This window comes from Mobula birostris, chromosome 15, assembly GCF_030028105.1.
Source record: "Mobula birostris isolate sMobBir1 chromosome 15, sMobBir1.hap1, whole genome shotgun sequence".
Classification (NCBI taxonomy): Eukaryota; Metazoa; Chordata; class Chondrichthyes; order Myliobatiformes; family Myliobatidae; genus Mobula; species Mobula birostris.
Genome location: NC_092384.1, coordinates 5,223,104 through 5,250,010, shown reverse-complemented (window position 1 = coordinate 5,250,010; position 26,907 = coordinate 5,223,104). Strand labels below are relative to the sequence as shown.

Here is a 26,907-nt window from a genome sequence, read left to right as displayed (position 1 = left end):
TCATCAGACCAGGCACAATCTGTGGAGAGAGGGACAGATTTAACCGTTCAGGTCAATATTCTGAAGAAGGATCATTGACCTGAAGTATTAACTATTTTTTTTTCCATAAATGCTGCCTCAGCTGTTAAGTGTATCCAGCACTTGCAGTTTTTGTAATTTTTTATGAACTGCAACATTTTTCAGTTCTGACAAAGTCTTTCACCTGAAACATTAACTCTTGTTTCTCCCTTTCTCGAGTTGCTCCCAGAACTTCTCCCTCCAATTGTTTTACTTTCATCCTGCTCTGTTGCTACTTCTGAAAAAAAATCATAAGCAAACCTTGATTGCTTATATCAAAATCACTACATAGAACACAGAATATAAGACAGCACTGCACAGGAACGGGCTGTTTGGCCCACCATGATGCCAATCTAATTAATCTTATCTGTCTGCAAATGATCTGTATATCTCTCAATTTCCTGCCTGTTCATGTGTCTGTTTAAATGTCATTTAAACATATCTCCCTCCTCCACACTCTTGGCAGTACACTCCAGGCACCTACACTCTCCATTGTAAAATAAAAGCCTCATATTGTCTTTGAACAGCCCTGTGCTGGCGTCTAAACTTACGTATGTAATATTTACAGTTCACTTCAGCTCACCTTCAGGAAACAATGAAGAAATGCACCATAGGAAACTGAGTACAGAAACAGGCTTTTCAGCCCATGATATCTATGCTAACCTTGATGCCCCATTGAAATAAAGCTATGTAATACCCTGGTTGAGATTTCTACTGCTATGCTGTGAGTGAGGTAGTTTATATTAGCAGTTTTCTGTAAAAGCAGTGTGCCATGCTGGAAAGTGTGTTCTGGTTCGGCTAAAGGTAACGAGCCACGTTGTCCAACCTAGGAATGTGTGTCAGCCAGTCAGTATTGTTAGGTGTGAGAGATGTTCCAGAGAGCTGTGGGAAAGTTTTTTTTTCTTTTTATGTAACTGTATGTTAAAGTTGAAAACTTGATAAATATACAGTACTTTTTAATTTTAATGCTGGTGTACAATCTGTCATTTCTGGGCTACCGATGTATGAGCAGTATTTACACACATTCGCTCAATTAGAGGTTCCTTTAATCGGAACATCAGAACGTTCCTGTTTGGTTGAACCTCAAATCATACCGACCCTAGATGTATATTGTTTATGAAAGAGGCTTCTCACCACTGAGTCCTGTGGCTGTTAGTAGAATTAGGTCACAAGCTAAGTGAGCATATGAGCCTGGTGAGAGAGTTACAGCAATTTACCTGCACATAATCCATATCTCTCTGTTCCTGCGTGTATATGTACCTGTGTAAATATCTTTCAAACACAACTATAGAGTATACCTCCACCACCACAATCTGTATGTTCCAAATGTCCTCCACTCGATGTAAAAAAAACTAACTTGCACGTGACCTTTAAGCTTACTGGTTCTTATTTTAAAAATATATCCTCTAATTTTGACACTTCTACCCTGGGTAAAAGACTGACTATATGCCCTGTCTAAGCCTCTCATAATTTTATCAACCTCTGTTTGGTCTCCTCTCAGCCACTGACACTCAGAGAAAGCAATCCAAGTGTGTCTGATCTCTCCTTCCAGCTAATCCAGGCAGTATCCTGATCAACCTCTTCTGCACTTTCTTCAAAGCCTCCCTATCCTTTCTATAATGGTGTGACCAGAGCTCCACCAAAGTTTTATATAGTGCAATGTGACGTGCTGACTCTTACTCAATGCCCCAATGGATAAAGGCAAGCATACCATACTCCTTCTTTGCCAACCCACCTACTTCTTTTCCTCCTTTTGACACTTTCAGGAAGCTATGGATTTGGGCCCCAAGATCCTTTTGTACATCCATTTGCCGTTTATTGTGTCCTTCCTCCTTTACCTCCTGACATTTTACCTCTTAAAATACAATGCCTCACACTTGCTCAGATTAAACGCCATTTGTGATTTCTTCACCCATATCCGAATTGATCTGCGGTATCATTTGTCAAACTTCTTCGCTATCTGCAGCTTCACCAATTTTTGTATCATCCGGAACCTTTCGAAGCAGCTCATGTATATTTACACCACCAACAACAGAAGTCAAAGCACTGATCCCTCACTCCTACCTGCCTTGCTAGGGTAATAGAGCCGCAGAGCACTGTAACACAGAAACAGGCCCTCAGCCCATTCAGACTGTGCCAAACCCTTCAGCCTAATCACACTGTCCTGCACATGGAGCGCAGCATTCCATAATCGAGTTACAGAGCTTTGCAGCACAATTGGAGAAATTGAGGCTCTAGTTTTGTTGATATTCAGGCCCTTTAATATGTCGGTGGGGGTGGAACTATACAAGGCCCTTCCAATGTACAACAGTCCTATTGGTTTATGTACTGATGGTTACAGCCAGCAAGAACAGTTCAGGGCACACTCTGACAGGTTGGTAATCTTTAAGGAAAGTATGTGAAGATAGACATTAGCAACGGGAACCCACCTGAGTTACACAGTGATCAGGAGAAGTGGACCAGCTTGACTGAAAGTTTGGTGCTATTTGGAAAGTTTGATTTTATAGGTCAGAGTTATCAGTTCTTGGATACTGATACTTTCCAAGGGAAACAAGTAAAATCTGGTCCGTTTTTATTGAAATGCCATAATGAACTGCTATTTAATTTTGAATTACAGATTGAGTACAAGTTGTGACAATGTGATTTCCCAACAGATGTACAAGAAAGTGAAATTGAAGAGAAGCCATCTGAGCAGTCTGATAAGCCAGAATGGCAGGTTACTTTAGACAACATCAAACAACGAAGCGAAAGTGAAATATCCTCAAGGCCAACAGCTGCCTCACCTCTGGAGGACAAAAAGGAGCCTGAAATGGAAGCAACTGAGAAAGCTCAAAAGGCCAAAGGTACAGAGAAATCTTCTGTCATTAAAACAAATCTGTCATTCAACAGTATTCATTAATATTTATGGATCATATGTGCCACGTTTATAAAGTTGGGACTTTCTTTGTAGCCTGAGATTGTTTGAATTAGGGAAGTGAGGGGGAAGAAGAGGTAAGCAGTCATGATAGGGGATTCATTGGTTAGGGGAGCAGGCATGAAGTTCTCACTGTTCAAAGTAAATTTATTATCAAATTATGTATCTGTCACCATTTACAACCCTGAGATTGATTTTCTTGTGTGCATTAACAGTAGATACAGAGATACAATAGAATTAATGAAAAACTATATGTAAACACAAGCTACCGATGTGCAAAAGAAGATAAAATTCACAAATACAAAAAGCAAATAGTAATAATAAAAATAAAAAAAATAAGTAACAAATAATATTGAGAACTTGAGTTGTCGAGTCCTTGAAAGAGGGTGCCTAGGTTGTGGAATCAATTCAGTGTTGAGGTAAGTGAAGTTGGTTGAAGGGTGATAACCATTCCTAAACAGCTGCTCTACCTCGTTCTGGCAACTGTGAGAAGAGGGCACGGCCTGGATGGTGGGGTCTTTGATGATGGATGCTGCTTTCTTGTGCTCTTGTAAATGAGAACGAGATTTTCAGATCATATGTGATCTCCCAGTTACCAGGGTTAGGGAGATCTCGAATTGAGTCCGTGGCATTCCTAAATGTGAGGGAGAGCAGCCAGAGGTCATGGTACATATTCTTACCAATGGCATAGGGAGGTCCTGCAAAGTGAGCTCAGGGAGTTAGACACTAAATTAAAGGACTGGCCTTCAGGGCAGTGATCTCTGGATTACTACCCATGTCACATGCTATTAAGGCCAGAAATAGAAAGATAATAACATGGTGCAGGAGGGAGGACTTTGATGATTGGGCTCTCTTCCAAGGAAAGTGAAACCTATATAGAAGGAAAGGTTTGCACCTGAACTTGAGGAAAACCAATATCATTGCAGGAAGGTTTGCTAATTCTGTTCTGGGGTGGGGGAGGTTTAAACTAGAGTTGCAGGGGCATGGGAACTGGAGTTTAGCCTACATATAAAGACAGGAACCAAATTGTTGAGTATGATGGGACTAATGTTCTGAGTTACCTCTATTTCAATGGAAGGAGTGTTGCAGGTAAGGCAGGCGAGTTTAGAGCATGGATCACCATTTTTGAACTATGATATTGCAGCCATTAGTGAGATTTGGTTTCAGGAAGGGAAGGAATGGCGACTCATTTTTCCGGTGTTACGTTGTTTTAGACATGTAAATGGGAGAAGTATTAAAAGGTGAGAGTTGGCAATATTAGCCAGGGAAAACATCATAGCATTGCTCTGATCGGGCAGATTGGAGAGCTTGTCTATTAATGCTATAGATGTGGAACTGAGATATAAGAAAGGGATGACCACTTTAATGGGATAATATTATAGACCACCCGATAGTCAGTGGGATTTCATTAGTTCCATTTAATATCAGACAACGTATACAATATACAACCTGAAATTCTTGTTCTTCACAGACATCCATGAAAACAGATGAATGCCCCAAAGGATGAGTGACAGTAAAAATGTTAGAACCCCAAAGCCCCTCCTCCCACACACAAGTAGCAGCAGAGCATCAACCTTCCCCTCCCCCACTTACTTAAGCAAAAAGCATCAGCACCCTCCACCTACCAAGCAAGCAATAGGAAAGACCATGATCTGCAGTACAACAAAAATTAATTGTCATCCGGCAATTTGACATAGCACAGGCACTCTCTTTCTAATAAAGGAACACAGAGGTGTCACGCAGCGAATGGGGAGACAGAAACAAAACAACTCATTGATTTCCATTGGAAGTCCGTCGTGTTGCTTTTTCCTGAGTTCTCCGACTCAAGAATTGGCAGCCAACCCTCATCCACCAATAAGAGAAAGAGAGCGTGATCTGAGTACAGAGACCCTGACGGCTGATCCCGATATTCCATTTTCTCCCATGACGCATCAGTCAGCAGCACCGGCATAGAATCGGCTCCTCCACAGAACCCGGAAGGCACCTCATCTTCTAGGACACATCCTTGGAATATTGAAAAATGGCCGGTTAGTGAGCCAGAGTGGAAACCAATATTGTAAAGAACCGAAGTTTGAGTGCAACTCTAGATTAGAGTCTTTGGCAGAACCCCATCCACCTTGAAAAGGAAAAAGAGAGACAAGAAAGGTAGATATTAAGCCGTTGTCATGGTCTGGTCCATGAAGTCCGCACTCCAGTTCACACTGGTCCATCGGTCCGTATTCCAGGTTTTCTGGTTTTCCCTTGTCGGGGTGTGTGCCACATGATTCTGATTTTGGGCTGGCTACATAAACAGCTGCTGGATTCAGCTCCAGTTGCTGGACTGTTCCCTTCCCTTCCCTCCACCTTCTGCCTGAACCCTTGCCTGCGACCTCGCCTGCGTCCTCGCCTGTATCGCTGTCAAGTTCTACTGCCGGAGCAAGACCGGAGCCTTGCTGTGCCTAGACAAGGAACTGTCTATTGTTGTTTGGAACTGTCTCTGTGTCCACGTCTTTGTTAGGTAGGTCCGGCCATTTGCCACTACCTTGTGTTGCGAACTGCCTCTCTGTGTTCTGTGTATGAGTCCTTGGTCCTATGTCCTGCTCCCTAGGAGGGGTCCTGACTCTGTGTAGAGCCCCGGCCCCAAGTCCTGTTCCCAAGGAGGGGTCCCGGCTCTGAGTTCTGTGTTCCATGTTCCTGTTCTCCCTCGACCAAGGCTCTGCGTTCCTGTTCTCCCTCAGCCAAGGCTCTGCGTTCCTGTTCTCCCTCAACCAAGGCTCTGCATTCCTGTTCTCCCTCAGCCAAGGCTCTGCGTTCTTGTTCTCCCTCGACCAAGGCTCTACGTTCCTGTTCTCCCTCGACCGAGGCTCTTTGTTCCTGTTCTCCCTCGACCAAGGCAAGGTCTTGTGTTCTTGTCCTGTCCATGTGCCTCGTCCTGTGCAGGAGTTCCACGTCCTGCCCTTGCCAAGATCCTAGTCCCGAGTCCTCGCCTAGACCCGGGTTTCGATTCCGAGTCAAGACCCAGGTTCTGGGTCCTTGTCCAGGCTCTGGTTCCGGAGTTCCATGTCACTAGTCCAGTCTCCTTGTTCCTAGTTCGTTGTCCGAGTCCCATGTTTCTTGTCCATGTCCTAGCCAGGCGCTGTATCCTAGTCTCGTCCAGGGCCTGTGTCTTGTCCAGCGTCTTTTCTTCCCCACTTCCCTTGCTTTCTTGACACACCTAGTCCTGTTCCTAGTACTTCAGTGTCTGTGTCTTGCATTTGGGTCAATTCCCAGCGCCCTGTTATGACAGCTGTTTCCTCAGATGAGCTCGAAGAAGTCACTGTCTAGTGCCATTGAAACTCCATCTATTTATATAGAAAGGGGGAAAATTTGTAGAGAGATAGCAGAGAGTTGCAAGAAACATAAGTTGTGAAAGTAGGTGGTTTTAACTTTCCACATATTGATTCAGACTCCCATGTTATAAAAGACTGAATAGGACAGATTTTGTCAGATGTTTTCAGAAAAATTTCTTTAGTCAAGATATGGAAGTGAGAGTGTGATCTTTTATTAGAGATCAAGTCAGGGCAGATGAAGGGAAACATCTTGTATCTAATGATCATAATACCATTAGTTTCAAGGTAATTATAAGGAAGAATAGGACAGCTCCTTAGATTGAGATTCTAAATTGAAGAAAGGCCAATTTTGGTGTCATCAGAAAAGACCTGGCGGGCATAGAATGAGATAGGTAGTTTTTATTTAAGGGGTACTTGAGGGGCATAAGAAATGGGAGAGAATACTTAAGATGCAAATCAGGAGGGCTGAAAGAAGGCATGGGGTTACCATGGCAGACAAAATGAAGGGGAAATCCAAGAGTTTCTCCAGATGTATGAAGAGCTTAAGGACAGCAAGGGACAAAATTGGTCCACTTGAAGATCAGCGTAGTCACCTATGCAGATGAGGGAGATCTTAAAAGGAATTCTTTTTCATCTGTATTTCTGCTGCCACAAAACAACAAATTTCATGACAACTGTCAGTGATATTTAACCTGATTCTGATTCCAATTCTGATTCTGATACTCAAGAGATGGACACAGAGCTGAAGCAAAAGAATAAAGAAGTTAGGGATCATATCTGGATTACAGAACAGGAACTATTTGCAGTCTTGCGTCGTATTAGGGTGGATAAGTCTCCAGGGCCTGACAAAGTGTCCCTTGAGTCCTGTGGGGAAACTAGTGCAGAAATTGCAGGAACCATGGCTAAAATACTTAAAACATCATTAGCCACAGATGAGGTGTCAGAGATCCGGAGTGTCCGTTGTTCCGTACTCAAAAAACGTTCTAAGAATAAGCCAGGAAATTATAGACCAGTGAGCCTGATGTCAGTCGTAGATAAATCATTGGAAGGTATCCTAAGGAACAGAATATATAAATATTTGGACAGGTCGACAAGTCCTGATAGGGACAGTCAATGTGGCTCTGTGCCTAGTAGGACATGCTTAATCAACCTTCCAGAACTTTTTGATGCAGTTACTAGGAATGGTGATGTAGGAAAGGAATGGATGTTGCTTATATGGATTTAGTAAGGCATTTGACAGTGTCCCTCAGGGGAAGATGGTCAAGAAGGAACAGTTGCTTGGTATTCAAGATGAGGTAGTAAACTGGATTTAACATTGGCTTTGTGGGAGAAGTCAGAGAGTAGTAGTAGATGGTTGCCTCTCTGAGAGGAGGCCTGAGACTGAGTGCCACAGGGATCATTGCTGGGTTCATCATTGTTTGTGAGCTATATTGTAGGGTAACATAATTGATGGAAATGTACAGGATTCACAACCAGCAACATGTATTTGGGGTTTCTCTTCAAGAGACTGGTCTAACCTGATGACATAATTATATAAAGGGTTTTTAGTGCGTTTTGTGTTCAGTTTTGTAGTTGTGTTCAGTTCAATAAATACGTTGCTACAGTTTTTCCTGAAACATAAAACACCTCTGCCATTTTATTTATGAAAACCTACACTGGTGACTCCAATGCTCTTGGACGATTCCAGAGTTATTCAACATGTCAGTCAACCAACATGTCAGTTGAAGCTACTGGAGTTTTTGGGAGCAAAATGCGTCAATTGGTTTGTACAAGCTAACACTCAATTCATGCCTCAAAAAATCTTCGCCAGCAACATCAAATACTTTTAAGTAATAGCATCACTCAGCAACTCCATGGTTGTGAGAGTGGTGAGTCTACTAGAACACCCGTCTGAATACGATAAGTACCGATCACCGAAAATTCATCTTTTACAGGCTTTTGGACTATCAGAGTCTGAGTGCCCCAGTCACTCTTCTTGCCCAGTCTTGGGACGATAAGTCTTTGGAGCTATGGATCACATGCTATATGCTGTCACTTCTGAGAAATCACCATCCTTCTTTGATATTTAAGGAACTCTTCATGCAGCAAAAGCATGATCAAGTTCACATAGTCCTCGCTAAGGCATCCGTGATGGACTATAGCGAGCTTGCTAAAATGGCTGACAGTCTACACACATCCAGGGAGTGGTGCATTGTTCCTACTCATTTCCCTGCCTCAATAAACACAAACAGCAAGGCCCCCAACGTAAGGACACCGGCAGCTGTGAAACAGCTGATGTAGGGCCTGTGTTTTTGCCATGCTTGTTTTGGTAGGAAGGCTATGAAGTGCCAACCACCTTGCAGCTTCAACAGTGCCAGTGCATCGAGACGTCAAAGGTTGTGGTGAACACTGTGGGTTACAACTGTCATGGTACGGACACCTTTACAGGGTGAAGCTTCCTGTGTGACAAGGTGCTCAAGTGAGTGTGCTGCCAGCATTGCCTATTGATGAGAGGCAGAACCTAGCTGAAGGCTGCAAATGTCAGCAGGATTGAGACTTACAGGACACGATGAATTACACTTTGCTGAGTAGGCAATGTTCCTCATGGGACTTTGTTTTGGCTAAATTAGCTAAATCTGCTCGGTGCAAATTTTAAGTTGATTTTAAGAACTGCTGGCTCATGGTTGTCAAGGGCTTTGCTATCCTGCTTCCTTGGTAAGTTCTCCCCAGTGACTCTGTCAAGCGGATGTACCATCGAATGTGACTTTACTCAACTGCTGGGTGAATTCAGAGGCGACACAATCGGCAATTGCCTCTGATCTGCGCCGACATTTACGTGCCGGGTGGCACCTAATTAATTAGCTTCTTTATTTCGGCTTTTTTCTTAAAGATGTGCTGGGTGCGCTCCAGCTACCACTGCACCCCTGCATGCTTCGCGGATTGGAACCGGTCCACACCCCGGAGGTTGGGGACCACTGTCTTAAGGTATTCTGTCACAGGAGAGCTGTTTTTTGCCAGTTGAGATACCCAGATGCAGGTGGCACGGCACAATAACCGCTCCAGAATGATTGTGTGATGACTACTGTCAGGATATAGGGTGATGAAGAGCTTGATTACTTCCCTCTGGCTCTACCAACAACTTTCAGCTGCTATACATCAGAGTGATGATATGCAGTGTGACAATGAGTTCAACTGTACGCTGCACTGTGAAAGCTGCAGTTCATGCTGCACATGTGTTTGATCTGTCTGCTGCTGTCCAGCAAGAGTGAGCAAAATGTCTCTACCTCTCTTTCTCTGTCTCTACCTCTATCTCTTTTTTCTCTCTATCTCTGTCTTTCAACCATCTGCATCCCGGGATTACTGCCTGTGCCACGCGACAGTGAGTGTAGGAATGCGATGAGGTGGAGGATAAATGCGTGGCTGAGGGATTGGAGCAGGGGGCAGGGATTCAAGTTTTTGGATCATTGGGACCTCTTTTGGCACAGGCGTGACCTGTACAAAAAGGACGGGTTACACTTGAATCCTAGGGGGACCAATATCCTGGCAGAGAGATTAGCGAGGGCTACTGAGGTGACTTTAAACTAGAATGGCTGGGGGGTGGGAATCAAATTAAAGAGGCTAGGCGAGAGGAGGTTAGTTCACAACAGGGGGATGGGAACCAGTGCAGAGAGACAGAGGGGTGTAATAGGGTAGAAGCAAAAAGTAGTAAGGAGAAAAGTAAAAGTGGCAGGCCGACAAATCCAGGGCAAGCATCAAAAAGGGCCACTTTTCAACATAATTGTATAAGGGCTAAGAGAGTTGTAAAATCAAGCCTGAAGGCTTTGTGTGTCAATGCAAGGAGTATTCGTAACAAGGTGGATGAATTAAAAGTGCAGATTGTTATTAATGATTATGATATAGTTGGGATCACAGAGACATGGCTCCAGGGTGACCAAGGATGGGAGTTCAGCATTCAGGGATATTCGATATTCAGGAGGGATAGACATGAAAGAAAAGGAGGTGGGGCAGCGTTGCTGGTTAGAGAGGAGATTAACGCAATAGAAAGGAAGGACATAAGCTGGGAAGATGTGGAATCGATATGGGTAGAGCTGCATAACACTAAGGGGCAGAAAACGCTGGTGGGAGTTGTGTACAGGCCACCTAACAGTAGTAGTGAGGTTGGGGATGGTATTAAACAGGAAATTAGAAATGTGTGCAATAAAGGAACAGCAGTTATAATGGGTGACTTCAATCTACATGAACCAAATTGGTAAGAGTGCTGAGGAAGAGGATTTCTTGGAATGTATGCGGGATGGTTTTTTGAACCAACATGTCGAGGAATCAACTAGAGAGCAGGCTATTCTAGACTGGGTATTGAGCAATGAGGAAGGGTTAATTAGCAGTCTTGTCGTGAGAGGCCCCTTGGGTAAGAGTGACGATAATATGGTGGAATTCTTCATTAAGATGGACAGTGACATAGTTAATTCAGAAACAAAGGTTCTGAACTTAAAGAAGGGTAACTTTGAAGGTATGAGATGTGAATTAGCTAAGCCAGACTGGCAAATGACACTTAAAGGGTTGACGGTGGATATGCAATGGCAAGCATTTAAAGATCGCATGGATGATCTACAACAATTGTTCATCCCAGTTTGGCAAAAGAATAAATCAAGGAAGGTAGTGCGCCCATGGCTGACAAGGGAAATTAGAGATAGTATCAATTCTAAAGAAGAAGCATACAAATTAGCCAAAAAAAGTGGCTCACCTGAGGACTGGGAGAAATCCAGAGTTCAGCAGAGCAGGACAAAGGGCTTAATTAGGAAGGGGAAAAAAGATTATGTGAGAAAACTGGCAGGGAACATAAAAACTGACTGTAAAAGCTTTTATAGATATGTGAAAAGAAAAAGATTGGTTAAGACAAATGTAGGTTCCCTACAGACAGAAACAGGTGAATTGATTATGGGGAGCAAGGACATGGCAGACCAATTGAATAATTACTTTGGTTCTGTCTTCACTAAGGAGGACATAAATAATCTTCCGGAAATAGTAGGGGACAGAGGGTCCAGTGAGATGGAGGAACTGAGGGAAATACATGTTAGTAGGGAAGTGGTGTTAGGTAAATTGAAGGGATTAAAGGCAGATAAATCCCCAGGGCCAGATGGTCTGTATCCCAGAGTGCTTAAGGAAGTAGCCCAAGAAATAGCGGATGCATTGGTGATAATTTTTCAAAACTCTTTAGATTCTGGACTAGTTCCTGAGGATTGGAGGGTGGCTAATGTAACCACACTTTTTAAAAAAGGAGGGAGAGAGAAACCAGGGAATTATAGACCAGTTAGCCTAACATCGGTGGTGGGGAAACTGCTAGAGTCAGTTATCAAATATATGCTAATAGCACATTTGGAAAGCAGTGAAATCATCGGACAAAGTCAGCATGGATTTGTGAAAGGAAAATCATGTCTGACGAATCTCATAGAATTTTTTGAGGATGTAACTAGTAGAGTGGATAGGGGAGAACCTGTGGATGTGGTATATTTGGATTTTCAAAAGGCTTTTGACAAGGTCCCACACAGGAGATTAGTGTGCAAACTTAAAGCACACGGTATTGGGGGTAAGGTATTGATGTGGATAGAGAATTGGTTGGCAGACAGGTAGCAAAGAGTGGGAATAAACGGGACCTTTTCAGAATGGCAGGCAGTGACTAGTTGGGTACCGCAAGGCTCAGTGCTGGGACCCCAGTTGTTTATAATATACATTAATGACTTGGATGAGGGAATTAAATGCAGCATCTCTAAGTTTGCAGATGACACGAAGCTGGGCGGCAGTGTTAGCTGTGAGGAGGATGTTAAGAGGATGCAGGGTGACTTGGATAGGTTAGGTGAGTGGGCAAATTCATGGCAGATGCAATTTAATGTGGATAAATGTGAAGTTATCCACTTTGGTGGCAAAAACAGGAAAACAGATTATTATCTGAATGGTGGCTGATTAGGAAAAGAGGAGGTGCAACGAGACCTGGGTGTCATTATACACCAGTCATTGAAAGTGGGCATGCAGGTACAGCAGGTGGTGAAAAAGGCGAATGGTACGCTGGCATTCATAGCAAGAGGATTCGAGTACAGGAGCAGGGAGATACTACTGCAGTTGTACAAGGCCTTGGTAAGACCACACCTGGAGTATTGTGTGCAGTTTTGGTCCCCTAATCTGAGGAAAAACATCCTTGCCATAGAGGGAGTACAAAGAAGGTTCACCAGATTGATTCCTGGGATGGCAGGACTTTCATATGATGAAAGACTGGATGAACTTGGCTTATACTCGTTGGAATTTAGAAGATTGAGGGGGGATCTGATTGAAACGTATAAAATCCTAAAGGGATTGGACAGGCTGAATGCAGGAAGATTGTTCCCGATGTTGGGGAAGTCCAGAACGAGGGGTCACAGTTTGAGGATAAAGGGGAAGCCTTTTAGGACCGAGATTAGGAAAAACTTCTTCACACAGAGAGTGGTGAATCTGTGGAATTCTCTGCGACAGGAAACAGTTGAGGCCAGTTCATTGGCTATATTTAAGAGGGAGTTAGATATGGCCCTTGTGGCTAAAGGGATCAGAGGGCATGAAGGGAAGGCTGGTACAGGGTTCTGAGTTGGATGATCAGCCATGATCATATTGAATGGCAGTGCAGGCTCGAAGGGCCGAATGGCCTACTCCTGCACCTATTTTCTATGTTTCTATGTTTCTATATATTTAATGTATGATATATGCATTAATTAATAACCAAAGTACCTATTTAAAAAATCTCCATGAGCAGCAAACAAGAGAAAATCTGTAGATTCTGGAAATCCAAGCACCACACAAAACGCTGGAGGATCTCAGCAGGCTGGGCAGCTCTGTAGGGAAGAGTTTGGGCCAAGACCCTTCAGCGGGAAAGGCCCATACAGGAGAATGAGGAGGTGATAGACAGGAGCTACAGGCTGGTAGTCAACCCTAGGCTGCTGCAGACAGGTAACTGGGTGACTGGCAGGAGAAGGAGAGGAAATGCATACAGATTACACCTGTGGCCATTACCCCTAATAAAATGTACACTCCTTTGGATACAATTGAGGAGAATTGTCTACCAGGGGAGCTATGGTGACCGGGTCTCTTGCATTGAATCTGGTGCTGTGGTGCAGAAGAGCAGAGAGGTGAAGGGGACTGCAGAGTCGATAGGAGATTCCTCAGTCAGGGGAACAGAGATGAGGTTGTATGGGTATTACAGAGAATCTCCCTGGTGTCAGGATCAAGGATGTCTCAGATTGTGTCCATGGCATTCTCAAGGGCAAGGGTGAGCAGCCAGATCTTGTTACATATTGGCACCAGTGACATAGGGAGACAAGGTGAGGATGTCCTGAAGAGAGATTTTAGGGAGCTAGGTAGAAAGCTGAGAAACAGAACCTCCAGGGTAGTAATCTCTGGAATGCTGCCTTTGCCACGCAACAGTGAGAGTAAGAATAGGACAATTTGGCAGGTGAATACGTGGCTGACAAACTGGTGCAGGGGGCAGGGTTTCAGATTTCTGGATCATAGGATCTCTTCTGGGGAAGGTATGACATGTACAAAGGGGACAAGTTAAACCTGAACCCAAGGAGCTCCAATATCCTGGCAGACAGGTAGGCTAGAGATGATGGGTGGGTTTAGACTAATTCGACAGGTGGGTAGGAACTAGAGTGATGGTGCTGAAGATGAGGTAGTTGGCTTACAGACAGATGCAATGTGTAGTGAGACTTCCAGCAAGGAGAGGCTGATGATAAGGCAAAATTGCAGTCAGCAAGATGAGTTGCAACATAAAAGGCAGGCAAAATTGAAAAGGGTGAATACAGAACTGAAGGTGTTACTTGGAATGTGTGCAGTATATGCAATAAGATTGATGAACTTATTGCACAGTTACAGATTGACATGTAGGATGTAGGCATCACTGACTCGTGGCTGAAAGAAGATTACAGCTGGGAGCTCAATGTCCAAGGATACACGTTCTATCAAATAGACAGGCTGGAAGTCAGAGGCGATGGTGATGCTCTATTGGTAAAAATCATGAGAAAGAGGTGACATAGGGTCAGAGGTGTTGAATCATTGTGGATAGACCTAAGGAACTGCAAGGGTAAAAAGACCCCGGTGGGAGTTTTATTCAGACTCCTAAAGAGTAGTGAGGATGTGGTCTACAAGTTGTAGTAGCTGATAGAAAATGCATACCAAAAGGGCAATGTTACAATAGTCATGGGGGATTTCAATATGCATGTTGGTGTTGGATCCCAAGAGGGGTTATTTCTTGAATGCCTACGAGATGGTTTATTAGAGCAGCTTGTGGTTGAGCTCATCAATCAGCTATTCTGGATTGGGTGTTGTGCAATCAAGCAGAATTGATTAAAAGCTTAAGGTAAAAGAACCCTGAGGAGAAAGTGATTGTATTATGAAAGAAATTAACCCTGAAATTTGAGAAGGAGAAGCTAAAGTTAGATGTGTCAGTATGACAGTGGAGTAAAGGGAATTACAGAGGCAACAGAGAGGAGTTAGCTAGAATTGACTGGAAAAGAACACTGGCAGGGATGATACCAGAGCAGCAATGGCTTGAATTTCTGGAACCAATCAGAAGGTAGAGGATATATACATCCCAAAGAAGGAGAAGTATTCTAAAGGCAAGGCATATAATGGAGCAGCAATTGGTGGGAAGTTTGAGGATTGGGAAATTTTAAAATCCAGCAGGAAGCAAATTAAAAAAGTCATTAAGAAAGTAAAGATGGAATACAAATGTAAGCTAGCCAATAACATTAAAGAAGATACCAAAAAGTTTTTCGGATACATAAAGTGTAAAAGGGAGGCGAGAGTGGATATCAGACCGCTTGAAGAAGATGCTGGAAATGTAGTAATGGAAGACAAGGAAATGGCAGACGAATTGAATAAGCATTTTTCATTGGTATTCTCTGTGGAAGACACTAGCAGTGGAAGTTCCAGGTGTCAGGGGTCATGAAATATGTGAAGTTGCCATAACTAGAGAGAAGGTTCTTGGAAAACTGTGAGGTTTGAAGATAGATAAGTCACCTGGACCAGATGGTGTACATCACAGTGTTCTGAAAGAGGTGGCTGAAGAGATTGTGGAGGCACTAATAATGATACTTCAAGAATCACGAGAGTCTGGAATGATTCTGGAAGACTAGGAGGGAGAGAGGCAGAAGAAAGGATATTATAGGCTAGTTAATGTGACTTCAGTGGTTGGGAAGATGTTGGATTCGATTGCTAAGGCTGTGATTTTGCGGTACTTGGAAGCACATGAAAATATCGGCTGTCGTCAGCATGTTTTCCTCTGGTGAACAATCTTGCCTAACAAATCTGTTGGAATTCTTTGAAGAAATAACAAGCAGGATAGACAAAGAAGAATTAGTTGATGCTGTGTACTTGGATTTTCAGAAGACCTTTGACCAGATGCCATACATGAGGCTGTATAACAAGCTACGATCCCATGGTATTGCTGATTGGCAGGAGGCAAAGTGTGGTTGACTGCCAGTGACTAGTGGTGTTCCACTGGGGTGTGTGTTGGGACCGAATATTTTTATCTTGTATGTCAATGATTTGGATGATGGAATTGATGGTTTTGTTGCAAAGTTTGCAGGCAATATGAAAATAGGTGAAGGGGCAGGTAGCTCTGATGAAGTAGAGAAGCTACAGGAGGACTTAGACAGATTAGAGAATGGGCAAATAAATGACAGATGGAGGACAGTGTCAGGAAGTGTATAGTCATGCACTTTGCTAGAAGAAATGAAAGGGTTAACTGTTTTCGAATTGGAGCGGAAATACCAAAATCTGAGGCACAAATGGACTTGGGGGTCCTTACACTGGATTCCCTCAAGGTTAATTTGCAGGTTGAGTCTGTGATGAGGAAGGCAAATGTGATGTTAGCATTCACTTCAAGAGGACTAAAATATAAAAACAAGTATGTAATATTGAGACTTTATAAAGCAATGGTGAGGCCTCACATGGACTATTGTGAGCAGTCTTGTGCCCATTATCTTGGAAAGGATGCACTGAAACTGGAGAAGGTTCAAAAGAGTTTCACTAAAATGATTCCAGGATAAAATGGCTTGTAATATGAAGAGTGTTTGATGGCTCTGGGCCTGTATTCACTAGAATTCAGAAGAATGAAGGGTGACCTCATTGAAACCTATCAAATGGCAAAAGTGGATGTGGAGAGGATGTTTCCTATGGTGGGAGAGTCTAAGGCCAGAGGACACAGCCTCTGAATAGAGGGGCATCATTTTAGAATGGAGATGAGGAGGAATTTCTTGAGCCAAAGAATGGTGAATCTGTGGAATTCATTTGCACAGGCAGCTGTGGGTGCCTAGCCTTTATGTATATTTAAGGATAAAGGAGATAGATTATTAATTGGTCATGTCAGGAAGGGATACGGGGGTGAATGCTGGAGGTTGAGGCTGAGAGGAAAAATGGATCAGCCATGATGAAATGGTGGAGTAGACTCAGATGGGCCAAATGGCCTAATTCTGCTCCAGTATCTTATGGTCTTATCTCAGAGTCTTTCCACCATTTCCAAGGCACAAATCAGAAGCATGATGGAGACTGTAGATAGTGTAATTTAGAGCAAGAAAAAACAAACACCTGGAGCAACTCAGCAGGCCAGTCGGCATCTATAGAGGCAAAGCAGTAGTCAATGTTTAGGCTAGTTAAGATGCAGGGTCTCAACCCAAAAGATTGACTAACTCTTTGCCACCACAGATGATATCTGAATTGCTGAGTTCCTCCACCTAATGTCTGAAGCAATACCCTTTACCTGTCTTGATCTGCACCATCCAGAATAAAGCAACCTGCTTGACTCTCACCTGCAGAAGTACACGGAACATTCATTCCCTCCACCGGTGGTGCATGGGGGCTACAGCATGGATCATCTTTCAAATGAGCTGCAATTACTCACACTGCCCCCTCCAACTGTAAATCCCAACCCCCAAGTATAACCACTAGAAAAGGCCACCCACCACCTGAACTCCCACCCTGGTCATTCTCTGTTCACCCCTTAGGAGGAAGATAGGAAAGCATAATCAAGGACAGCTTCTACCCTGCTGCTATTAGACTTTTGAACAGAACATTCATATGCTAAAAGATGAGGTCTTGATCTTCCAATCTACCTCTTTGAGGCCCTTGTACTTCATTTGTCTATGTGCATGATAGTTTCACTCTAGCACTATATTCTGCATTGCTTGCTATCTTAGCATCTTACTGTAATTGTGTGTGGAATGATATGCCTGGATGGCATGCTAAGTTTTTCACTGTATCTCAGTACATTTGACAATAATAAACCAATTCCAATTTGAACTGTCCTCCACTGTACTGATTTGGAAATATATTACCAGTCTTTCACTAATCCTGGGTCTTCCACCCCAGAAACACTGTGGAAGCACCTCCACTTGAAAGACTGCAGCATTTCAAGTTGGAGACCACACCCACCTCAAGGGTATGTAGGGAGAGACAATAAATGTTAACTTTACAATATGCCCAGATTTTGAAAAATAAGCAATTAAGGCAAAACTTCACTCTGTGCAATCACAGCAAGTAATCAAGAGTCATCTGTCTTTCCTACTGCCAAACAGGCAGTCTGTCACAATGGGGGGGGGGGGGCATAGGGAGCAAGGGTGGACCCAAATGCAAGACACATCTTGTGAGCTTAATTAAATTGAGTTTATTGTTTGATACCAGGAGAGCAAAGCAGAAGCAGGAATAGCGAACTAGACAAGGACTCAGGACTACGTCTAGACTGGAACTAGGAGTCTGGGCTAGGACTCGGAATTGGATCCCAGAACTAGTGACGACATGAAGAGGCTACGGTGTGGACTCCGAGCCAGAGACTGGGCAAGGACCCAGTACCTGGGTCTTGCCCTGGGCTCGGACCCCAGAACCAGGCATGGACATGACATGGGCTAGGGAGAGGAGGAATATGGAGAAACAGAGCCTCGGTGTCGGGGAGCAGGTACATGGAACCATGAACACAAACACAGAGCACAGAGTCGGGACCCCTCCTTGGGTACAGGACATAGGGCCGAGACTCACACATAGAACAGAGAGCCGGGACCCCTCCTTGGGTACAGGACATAGGGCCGGGATTCATGTCCCCCCACGGGGCAACGGCAAGATGGCCTGACTTATCCCACGGAGGCGAGGACAAGATATGACCCCCCCGCGGGGCAACGGCAAGACGGCCTGACTTACCCCACGGAGGCGAGGACAAGACACGACAAGACATGACCCCCCGCGAGGCAACAGCAAGACGGCCTGACTTACCCCACGGAGGCGAGGACAAGACACGACAAGACATGACCCCCCGCAGGGCAACGGCAAGACGGCCTGACTTACCCCACAGAGGCGAGGACAAGACATGACCCCCCGCGGGGCAACAGCAAGACGGCCAGACTTACCCCACGGAGGCGAGAACAAGACAAGACCAACACGAAAGAACACCAGACAGTACCTATCTAGCTCCGGCGATAGAACTAGACCGAAGTGCAGGCGAGGGCTGCAGACGAGGGCTAGAGGCGAGATGAGCAGAGAAGGGATTCAGACAGGGGGGTAGGACAGGAATCACAGACCGCCAGGGACGGGACTTGACTCGGAACTTGGCTGCTCCCAGAGCCACGACTTGACTTGGAGCCGCCGGGTAGTGGCGAGCTCTCGACTTGGCCCGGGAACAGTAGACAGCGGTTCTTGATTCCCTCCGGTGGGTTAACTGACGGACCCACTTCGGTGAGGAAACTTTACAGGCTTGCTTTGGCGAGGTAACTTGAGGGGGTCGCTCCAGTGAGGAAAGGCGAATTACCGGCACTCGCTTCGGGCGGAGACTAGGCTAGCTTCGGCCAGATGACATTGGCACGCCGTACCTTGGTGACTTTGCAAACGCTCTCGCACCGAACAGCTGAAAGCCGGAGACTATAAACTACCAGTTCAGCCAAGAGTAAATTGCCTCTAATCACCAAGGCTGAAGGGCACGGGAAAACAGGGAACCAAAGGGAAATAGGGAGTCAACGGTCCGGATCGTAACATAAACAAAGTAAATTTGAAGAGACCCCGATCCAGACCATGACACAGTCAGCAAAAAGGCTGAATAAAAGCTGAAGTGACAATGATGCAGCAGGCAGTGTACACACATTGTAAGGTATTGTTGTGAAGCTTCCAGCACTACTAATAACAGTGGTGAAGCAATAGTTGTTGAACAGGACTCTTGCTTGTTGATTGGTCCTTGATAGGTTGTGATGATAGAATGGTTCTATTTAGGCAGTTTTTGGGACATAAAGGTTCAATTATTCATTCTATTATCAAAGTACGTTTGCAAAATACAACTCTGGACTTGACTTCTCCAGACAGCCATAAAAATACAGAAAACCCTAGAAGTACTGAAAGAAAGACATCAATTACCTCCAACTCCTCCCTCGAACAAAAACTAACAGGTCACCCAAACCCACAGCCCGCCATTTGGCAACAAGAAAGAATGCATGAGAACATAAGAAAAACATAGAACTGAAAGAGTTAATATGAACTACTGTCTAATCCATAAATCTTAGAATTTTGATAACATCACAGAGAGCATCGGGACCCAGCAACTTGAACCAGCAGCCCCTCCGAGGGAAGCGTTGTGAACCAGAACTTCAGACTTGAACAGATAGTATATTGTGTCATTGACTCTGCTCATGAGGATTACAAACGTTTTAGAACACTACTCCAGGTCCCTTACATCAAGACATAGCATTGATCTCCTTGTCTATTTGGTTCTGGTTCATTCAGAAACAGTTGATAGTCCTCTTGACCCCTGGGCATAATGTCTTTCCTTTTCTTCACACTTTCACTCAGGGTATCCATTCCATCATCAGAAAACCCAGTATTGGGAGGATTTGTTAATCTTATCCTGTGATCCCTGTGGCCTTCCTTGAGAATTAGTGAATTTAACTTTTACCAACTCTTTCTGTTCTGTTAATTAGAACTGTTTAGGAAAGGAATATGTCAAAGTCAGTGGGCAAGATCTGCATCTATTTCTCATAAGAGTTTCATGTAGATGAAACATAGGAGGTTAGTGTGCAAAATTAGAGCAAATGGTATTGGGGGTAGGGTACTGACATGGATAGAAAATTGGTTGGCAGACAGGAAACAAAGAGTAGGGATTAATGGGTCCTTTTCAGAATGGCAGGCGGTGACCAGTGGGGTACTGCAGGGTTCAGTGCTGGGACTGCAGCTGTTTACAATATACATTAATGATTTAGATGAAGGGATTAAAAGTAACATCAGCAAATTTGCAGATGACACAAAGCTTGGTGGCAGTGTGAAATGTGAGGAGGATGTTATGAGAATGCAGGATGACTTGGACAGGTTGGGTGAGTGGGCAGATGCATGGCAGATGCAGGTTAATGTGGATAAATGTGAGGTTATCCACTTTGGTGGCAAGAACAGGAAGGCAGATTACTATCTGAATGGTGTCAAGTTCGGAAAATGGGAAGTACAACGAGATCTAGGTGTCCTTGTTCATCAGTCACTGAAAGTAAGCATGCAGGTACAGCAGGCAGTGAAGAAAGCTAATGGCATGCTGGCCTTCATAACAAGGGGAATTGAGTACAGGAGCAAAGAGGTCCTTCTGCAGTTGTACAGGGCCCTGGTGAGACCACACCTGGAATATTGTGTATAGTTTTTGTCTCCAAATTTGAGGAAGGACATTCTAGCTATTGAGGGAGTGCAGCGTAGATTCACGAGGTTAATTCCCGGGATGGCGGGACTGTCATATGTGGAAAGATTGGAGCAAATGGGGTTGTATGCACTGGAATTTAGAAGGATGAGAGTGGATCTGATTGAAACATATAAGATTATTAGGGGATTGGACAAGCTAGAGGCAGGAAACATGTTCCCGATGTTGGGGGAGTCCAGAACCAGAGGCCACAGTTTAAGAATAAGGGGTAGACAATTTAGAACAGAGTTAAGGAAAAACTTTTTCACACAGAGGGTTGGGGTTCTGTGGAATGCTCTGCCTCAGAAGGCGGTGGAGGCCAATTCTCTGGATTCTTTCAAAAAAGAGTTAGATAAAGCTCTTAAAGATAGCGGAGTGAAGGGATATGGGGAGAAGGCAGGAAAAGGGTACTGATTGTGGATGATCAGCCGTGATCACAGTGAATGGTGGTGCTGGCTCGAAGGGCTGAATGGCCTACTCCTGCACCTATTGTCTATAGATCTGAAGAAGGAATGAAGATGAAGACATTAATTTGTAAAAGTTTATGTTTATGTGTCTATTGCAGGTGAGAAGCTGGAATCCACTATTAATGTTGGTGTTGGAGAACTGGAAGCCACCCCTGTATCCATGGCTCTAGGCAGGTACCTCGGACTGGACTTGTTTCCTGAGGCATGTGCTGCCCGGAACCGCAGAGGCATTGCCTTCGTTGTACATGGAACTCCTTGCTCAGGTATGACTTGTAAATAGGGAAAGGTGATAGAGGGTCAGATAAACGTGACAGTAATTCAAGTTTGGAAAAATAATGTTATTGTGCCATATGGTGACTTAGACACAGGATGCCTCTGTATAAGCAGCAGTGATATCACAGCCAGTGTCCCAAGATGTTGCTATAGCAAGGACCAAGGATGAACTTTTTTCACCATATACATTTATAGTATTGTACATGTATTAGGGATTTGCTGTGGTGTGTTGGTGCTTCAGGTAATGAAAAACAACATTCAACAGTTATAGGAATAGAGAATTATATAAAAATTAAACTTGGAGATTAAAGTGCTGATATGGAATAAATGTACATAAATACATAAATACCATAATGTATTTTACAATGTAAACAACGTTATAGAAAGTGGTCTAAAGTGCTTTACAATGGAGTGCAGTGATGGAGGTAGTAGATAAAAGGGAGTGTGTGGTGGAGGCTAACTAGACTGGTCAATCAGATTAACTGCCTGGGGAAAGAAACTTTTATGATGGTGTGAAAATATTGTTGTAATAATACGGTACATCCCATGGAAAATCGGTTTTGGCCTTGTATGTGGAAAAGACTTTAAATGAAGAGTCTAGGCCTCCCTCAATGAGCCCTACCAATGAGTCACTGTCGATCAGGGACAGGCTATGATGTTGAGATGGGGTGTTAGAATTTGGGTCTTTTTCCCGGCTGCCCACTTCCACCGATACAATGTGCTATCATTATCTGAGGGAGATCGCGCCTGCTGCCATTGCCCAGCTACCTCTCCAAGCCAAAGCTGCTCCTCAATGTTCAACTGGGAAATGGTGAGATTAATGAGTAGCTCTTATCACACAGCTTGGCCCAGATCACACAGTCGAATCCACAATACCAAAAACACTGTGCACTATATGTCACACACATCTAGAGATCTGGAGTACACCTCCCACATGAGCTGGCCTCTGTCCTCTCTGAAACATAGTTTTAGCCCTTTGTACCACAATCAAGTGTTTCAGTGTTCTGTTCCCAGTGTTTTGCAAAACAGATATTTCTGCTCAATATGCCTGGGTGTTATTAAGAGGACAGAACCTGTTGGGTGTCCCTTGTACATGTACGTTTTGCATGTGGTTGGTTTTCATGGGACTGTCCAAAGCTAGCTCCATGATAACAAATAATCTCACCAAGAAGTAACAATGTCCACTGACAGTTTCCAGCTGAAGTTTTTGGATAGCAATCAGAAGCAGCTACGTTGACTGAACTTTCTCCTCCCTCAACTTGAGGCACAAAGACAAATTGCAATTGCTTCACTTTTCATCAAGTTCATGAATATGTATGGAGACTAAACGCTGAGAGCTCGGTATCCCAGTGGATTCCTCACACAACCTTTACGAATTAGATATAAACATTGATAACATACGTGTTCAGTCTGAGACCACTTCTTTTCTCACCTCTGATGTTGCATGATGTTCTGTTTCATGTTTTATACAGGAAAGACAGCAACTGCCATCTTCCTTGCAAACCATTATCAAGCTGCCTATTTAACTGTAGACTCCATTGTACAGGAAGCAGTTTCCAGTGGCACCTCATCAGTAGCTCTGCAGGCTCAGGGATTATGTGCCAAAGCAACTTTGGAGCAGATGCTAAAGGACAATGAAGAGGGTAATACATACGATAATTTCAACATCTTTATTTTGATCATTTTCTCAAGAGTCTCATAGTAGCATCTAATCTCCCTTATGACTCGGGTAGCCCGTTCAGGCTGAGCATGTTTACTGAAATTTCTGCACGTTCACCCATGGCCATGCTTTGCCTGTACAAGATCCCCATGGAGTTCTCTTTCTCCATTCTATTTGGATAACTCTTGACTTTCATCCCCAAATTTCTGATGACTAATCAATATGTTGTTTAAAGGAAATTGTTATCTTTGTTTAGGGCTGGTGATTTTCTCCGGGTCTGCATTTTTTGGCATTTATTGCCCATTCCTAATTGCCCTTGTGAAGGTGATGGTGAAGGTGCTCTTATACTATCATAGAAATAGGGGCAACGATCAAGAGCTAGGGTCAATGAAGGGTTTAGACCTATATCTTACACCCAGTGACAACCAGTGTATAACCTAAAGAGAAATAAGTGGCAAGCTGTAGTGTTTCCACATGTCTGCGGCCATGTCCTTGGTACAGTGGTTCTGAGATTAGTAGCGGTTGCCAAAGTAGACATGATGAATATCAACCTCAGCCACAATGCACCATTGCTGAAAGGAGTAATTGTTCAGTCTGATGGATGAGATACAATTCAAAGGGAGTGCTTTGTTTAGGACCTCTGTTCATACAGATGAGGGGAGATTTTTTAATCACACTGCTGATTTACGCCCCATTGTAGGGTGACAGAGTTGGACTACACAGAAACAGACCCTCCACCTCCTCACTGACCATTTTGTCCATCTACACTAATCTCATTTGGCCTCACTGGGTCCAAATCTCTACACTCATAACTGTGGCTAAGCACAGCCCATACACCATCTGTAAGTTCACAAATGACATTACAGTTGTTGGTAGAATCTCAAACAATGATGAAGAGTTGTACCAGAGTAAGATGGCATGTGGCATTGTCGCAACAGCAACCTTGCACTTCATGTCAGCAGGAACAAGGAATTAATTGTGAACTTCAGGAAGGGGAAGTTGGGAGAAGATGCATTAGTCTTCATTGATGTGGTGAAAAGGCTGAGCAGCAGCACCTAGGTGTCAATAAGCTGGAGGGTCTAGGAGGTATGCCAATGGAGAGTATTCTGACTGCTGGTATCTAGAGGCTCCAGTGTACGGGATCACAAAAGACTGTAGACTCAGCCAACTCCATTATGGGCAGAACCTTGCCCATCATTGAGGCGGCGCCTCAGGAAGGCGGCATCCTTCCTTAAGGGCTCTCATCATCCGGGATGCGCTCTTTTCTTATTACTGCTATTGGGCAGGAGGTACAGGAACCTGAAGACTCACATTCAGCAAATCGGAAACAGCTTCTTTCTCTCCACCATGAGATTTCTGAATGATGATTATAGTTCTGATATCCGTATGTACCTTTACTATTTAAGGGCTTGTCTTCATGGTGAAAAAACTTTAGGGAGCCCCACTCAGACTGTCCAGCTTCTGCCTGGCCTTCATAGGCATAGTACTTTGTGGTTAGTCTGACTGTGTTTAGTCAGTACTATACACTAGGATAGTGATGATGTGGTGCCCGCTATGGGAATGGCGTTAAATATCAAAGAGAGATGGTTACAATCCCCCTGTAGAAGATCTTCATTAGCCGACAACTTCAGCAGTGCCTAGAGTTCATGTTTTGATTTCTGAAAATCTCTGAAGGTGACATTACAGAGGCTTATACAATCATGAGAGGCATAGATGGCAGAGATAGCCTTTTTCCCCCCAGGACATATGTATCCAAAACTAGAGGGCATAGTTCTAAGGTGAGAAGGAGAAGGTTTAAAGGAGATCTGAGAGGTAAATTTTTCACATACAGGATGGAGGATATATGAACGAGCTTCTAAATGAGACGGTAGGAGTGAATACAATTACAATGTTTAAATATTTGGACAGGTACATGAATGGGAAAGGTTTAGGCAGATATGGTCAAATGCAGATAAGTGGGATTAGCTTAGATGTGCATCTTGGTTGACATGCACAAGTTGGGCCGAAGGGCTTATTTCTGTGCCGCATAATGCTATAATTAATAAAAGAAATTGGGGTGATTGTAGGATTAGTGTATGTACTCCTCTGTATAACTGTTGTAGCTAAACTGGACAATGGGAAGATTCGATGAAAATTTATCACACAATGTATTAATCTTCCTCCGAGCTTTGTGCGGTAACTGAGGAATTTTCCAGCCTCTGTACTGTGCTTTCAATGTGGTGTCTCATTGCAGCAGCATATCAGGAAGGATCCACACAGCTGGGAGGCATCAACCTTGATGGAGTAGCCAAGCAACCTCCTGACGGCAGCCCAGTCTCTGAACTCAAACCTGCATCAGCAGCAGCCAATGCCCAGACAAAGACCGGCCAAGTCACCTCAAGGACAAGCCACATTATGCCAAAACAGCAAACTGACAACATGACTTCACAGGTAGTTTTCGAAACAACTTTAGCTGAAGCTTCAAATATTCCTCTTCCCCACACCCCCCCCAAATAAATAGTGCTCAGCTCAGTGAGTTCCGCCAGCAGATTTTTTTTTGTTGTTGTAAGCTATTTGTTCTAACTCATTTGAGATGATCAGAGGTAAGATCTTTGAAGATTAATTACTTTTTTTCAAGTCAATCAGTTTTATTAACCTTAAAACAGATATTATACACTCTAAAATTACTTGGCATGGAGACCTTGTGCAAGAGCATATGGCTGTGAAGTCACAAACTACTTCTAAGAATATGTGAACTTTCTTAATCTCTTAAGTATCACATACTTGTAGAATTTAACCAGTACAATCTCATAACCAAAATTGACAAAGTCAAAGTTGAGTTTATTGTCCTATCCACAGGTGCAATGAAAAACTTACTTGCAGCAGTATCAACATATCATACACAAGAAATAAGCATAAATTATGCAAGAGTGAAGACACTTAGAGCAAAACAATACAAAAAGGGAAAAATAGTAAAATTACCAAATTAAAAAACATACCTGAGTAGAGAGTACAGTGATTTTTCAGTTAAATTGCAGAGAATTCCATAAAAATATTGTAAAATGCCATCATGTTTATAAAGATCTTCTATGGATGAAAATCTGAATTCATTTGTTCGTTATGTGCCACGTTGTTGGATGTAGATGATCAAGTCAGGTGAGCACAGTCATTATCAATACCCTTCAGAAATGTCTACCTGACTTCAGTGGTCACATAACCAGGTTTTGAGATGTGCCCCAGCTGCTCATACCACCACCCACCACCTGCTCCCATGACTTCCCATGACCGCAGTAGGGGGCCTGAACAGGTGCTACACCTTTCCCAAGAGTGACCTGCAGGCTAGCAGAGGGAAAGAGCACCTTACGCCTCCTTTGGTGGAGACGTATCTCCACACCGCCACCCACTCTGAATTTCACTGGTTTATAATCCCATGATAATGTTATTGAGTCAAAACTACAGTCACTAACAGTTGAAGGGTGGTTAGGTCTGGACACTGAAAGCTACCTGTGGTGCACCATCTATATCTTATCCATGAATAAAAAATGGCATTGCCATTCCAGCTTTAA

General features: G+C 43.7%; 1 protein-coding gene across 9 annotated transcripts in view; it reads left to right on the top strand.

Annotated features, from left to right (window-relative positions):
• Positions 1 to 26,907, top strand: part of hydin (HYDIN axonemal central pair apparatus protein) — a 981,559-nt gene that overhangs the window by 614,472 nt on the left and 340,180 nt on the right. For 8 of the 9 annotated variants that reach the window (XM_072279252.1, XM_072279251.1, XM_072279249.1 and 5 more), the window contains 4 exons: positions 2,712 to 2,900; positions 21,528 to 21,692; positions 23,175 to 23,345; positions 25,596 to 25,792. In XM_072279252.1, the coding sequence (XP_072135353.1) occupies positions 2,712 to 2,900; positions 21,528 to 21,692; positions 23,175 to 23,345; positions 25,596 to 25,792 (722 nt within the window). The remainder of the gene's footprint in view (positions 1 to 2,711; positions 2,901 to 21,527; positions 21,693 to 23,174; positions 23,346 to 25,595; positions 25,793 to 26,907) is intronic. The other variant, XM_072279248.1, reaches the window with a different exon arrangement.